The following is a 2768-nucleotide window of genomic DNA, read 5'->3' on the forward strand; positions in this document are numbered from 1 at the left end:
GGGGTGAGAGTGTGATTGTGAAAACCTTGTGGATCACACTCCCTTTATCTAGTGTATGGGTGGATAAGGAGAAAAATGGGGACAAAAACTAAATGAAAAATAGGGTAGGATGGGGGGATGATTTGGGTGTTCTTTTTTACTTTTATTTTTTATTCTTATAGTGATTCTTTCTGATGTAAGGAAAATGTTCAAAAATAGATTGGGGTGATGGATGCATAACTATATGATGGTACTGTGAACAGTTGATTGTACAACATAGATGATTGTATACGTGAATATATGTCAATAAAGGTGAATTTAATTAAAAAAATAAAGTCATATCCTGAGATTCTGGGGATTAGGCTTGAAACAGATCTTTTTGGTAGAAAAAATTCAACCTTACATTTGCTAATATATCTTGATTTCCATAACACCACTTGTCTAGTTTTAATAAATGTCATAAAGGCTGTACAGACTATTAGAATGATGAACATTGCAAAAGGCATTCTTCTATTGTAAAAATTATTTAATAAGTAAAATTGATAAATGAGTAAGTGACTCAGATTAACTTTAAACACAATATAGAATCTTGTTTTTCCTGACAATACCAAACCCCTGGTGGGGATTCAGGGAGGGGACTGGTGATAAGGCACATTTGAGATTCAGAATGAGACCCTCAAGGTAGAAATGTCTGTAAGTCCCTCACTGGAGGGGAGGGAGGACACTTGCATTTCTTTGCTGACATCAGTGGCCCCTCAAGAAGGAGACTTTGCCCCTGAGAAGTCTCCCCAGTGCATTCTGCATGTCCTTGTTCCGTAGGCTGTAAATGAAGGGGTTAAGCAGGGGTGTCACTACTGTGTACATGACAGCAGCTGCTGTGTCCTTCTCTAATGAGCTGGAGGAAGATGATGAGGGGCACAGATAAGCCCTGATCACTGTTCCAAAGAACAAGGAAACAACAGTGATGTGGGAACCACAGGTAGAAAAGGCCTTTCGCCTTCCCTGTGCAGAGGGGACTTGGAGGATGGCTGAAACAATGTGAATATAAGACACCAAGATGAGCATAAAGGGGATTAAAATAACTGCTCCCCCCACAAAGAGGAGGACAAGCTCATTGACCTTGGTGTCAGAGCAGGACACCTTCATCAGGGGGCCCAGATCACAGAAGAAGTCAGGAATGATTTTCTCTGAGCAGAAGGAAAGATGGAAAATGAGGAGGGTGTGGGTCATGGCAACAAGATTCGTAAGTGTCCAGCAGGCAGTGACCATGAGGATGCAGCACTGGGGGCTCATGACCACCATGTAGTGGAGAGGGTGACAGATGGCTACATAGCGGTCATAGGCCATTGTTGCCAGGAGAAAGATGTCCATGTCCCCAAAAGTCAGGAAGAAGTAGAGCTGAGTCAGGCATCCTGCATAGGAAATGGACCTGCTCTGGGTCTGGAGGTTCACCAGGGCCTTGGGAACAGTGGTGGAAGTGAACAGGATGTCTGCACAGGACAGGCTGGTGAGGAAGAAGTACATGGGTGTGTGGAGATGCCTGTCAGTGCCAATGGCCAGGACAATGAGCAGGTTCCCAGTCACAATGAGCACGTACATCCACAGGAACAGCAGGAAGAGGATGTGCTGCTGCTCTGGCTGCTCTGATAGTCCCCAGAGTAGGAACTTGAAGATACTGGTCTGGTTCCCACCTGCCATGAGCCCCGAGGTCAGAGAGACAGACCTTGAGTCAGACACAACAAAATTCTCTAGACTATTTCACTCCTAATGATTGGGGAACATGCCAGTCTCTGAACTCTAGAGAAGAATAAAGAATGGCTTTAATGTATGTGTATGGACCACCCACTATATGCACCATGAATATTGACCAAATCCTCCTAAATACACAATGCTAGGAAGTGTGGAAGACACACCTTAAGAGAACTAAAATAGGTTTCTTGTTTGGTGTCTCTGCACTCCTTTCTGTCCACAATTTCTTTAGTTGCTTCTTTTTCTGTGGCTGTACTCTCAGTGGAGTCAAGATAATTTCCTTTGTTTATTCATTCATTCATTCACTCATTCATTCCACAGATTGTGTAAGTACCAAGTTGCACCCATTGCAGCACAAGGTAAGTAAGACAGATAACAAATGCGGACAATTTTTAATCTAATGGGATGGACTGTCCATATTAAAATCCTACAAAAGTGGTTATTTGGGGTTCTCCACACCTTCATCTGCCTCCAAACCTCTTTCAGACCACACACTGTATCTGTTTTGATCCATTGTGCCCAGGACACCAAAATCATTATTCCAAAGACACAGATTCATGTTGCCCCTTCTTCCCGAAAAGCAATTCAATGGTCTAACAGCTATTTCCTAAAGGTGCATATGTACATGTTACTCTTCAAGGTTTCAGGGAAAGTATGAAGAAGAAATGAAAATATTTAATCTCTCTCTCTCTCTTTCACACACACACATACAGACACACAAACACACACACACTCATTTCTGACACAAAGCAGAATGAGGCAGGAGAGGCTGGGCTCTGTGCCACAGAAGTAGGTCAGGGTTTCACCAGGTGGATGTGGACAATATGTTTAGAGACAAGCTTTTGAGCACAGAACAGGAGGTTGGAAGACTAGGTCACATTCAGAGAGGGGAAACAGGATCTTGGAGAAGGGAGAAGAGATTGGAGGCTGCTATAAAGATGGACAGGAACTGAGGGCCTACGTAGGGAACTGAGGGCCTATGTAGTGAAAGTTTTGAAGATGTTTGTGTAGGTCACTGATGTTAGTGCTTGAGTAGGCAC

The 2768-nt window shown here is 43.4% G+C and overlaps 1 protein-coding gene across 1 annotated transcript; it reads right to left on the minus strand.

Moving 5' to 3' along the window:
• Nucleotides 1–723: 723 nt before the first annotated feature.
• Nucleotides 724–1683, minus strand: LOC119514646 (olfactory receptor 1P1-like). The gene has a single exon (XM_037810457.1). It carries the CDS (start codon nucleotides 1675–1677, stop codon nucleotides 724–726), a length of 954 nt encoding a protein of 317 aa, XP_037666385.1. The 5' UTR covers nucleotides 1678–1683.
• Between the last annotated feature and the right edge of the window lie 1085 nt (nucleotides 1684–2768).

The sequence above is a fragment of the Choloepus didactylus genome, chromosome 18 (assembly GCF_015220235.1).
Source record: "Choloepus didactylus isolate mChoDid1 chromosome 18, mChoDid1.pri, whole genome shotgun sequence".
Classification (NCBI taxonomy): domain Eukaryota; kingdom Metazoa; phylum Chordata; class Mammalia; order Pilosa; family Megalonychidae; genus Choloepus; species Choloepus didactylus.

Excerpts from the sequence above, each read along its gene's own strand:
- LOC119514646 (XM_037810457.1), bottom strand. The coding sequence starts at position 1,677 with ATGGCAGGTGGGAACCAGACCAGTATCTTCAAGTTCCTACTCTGGGGA.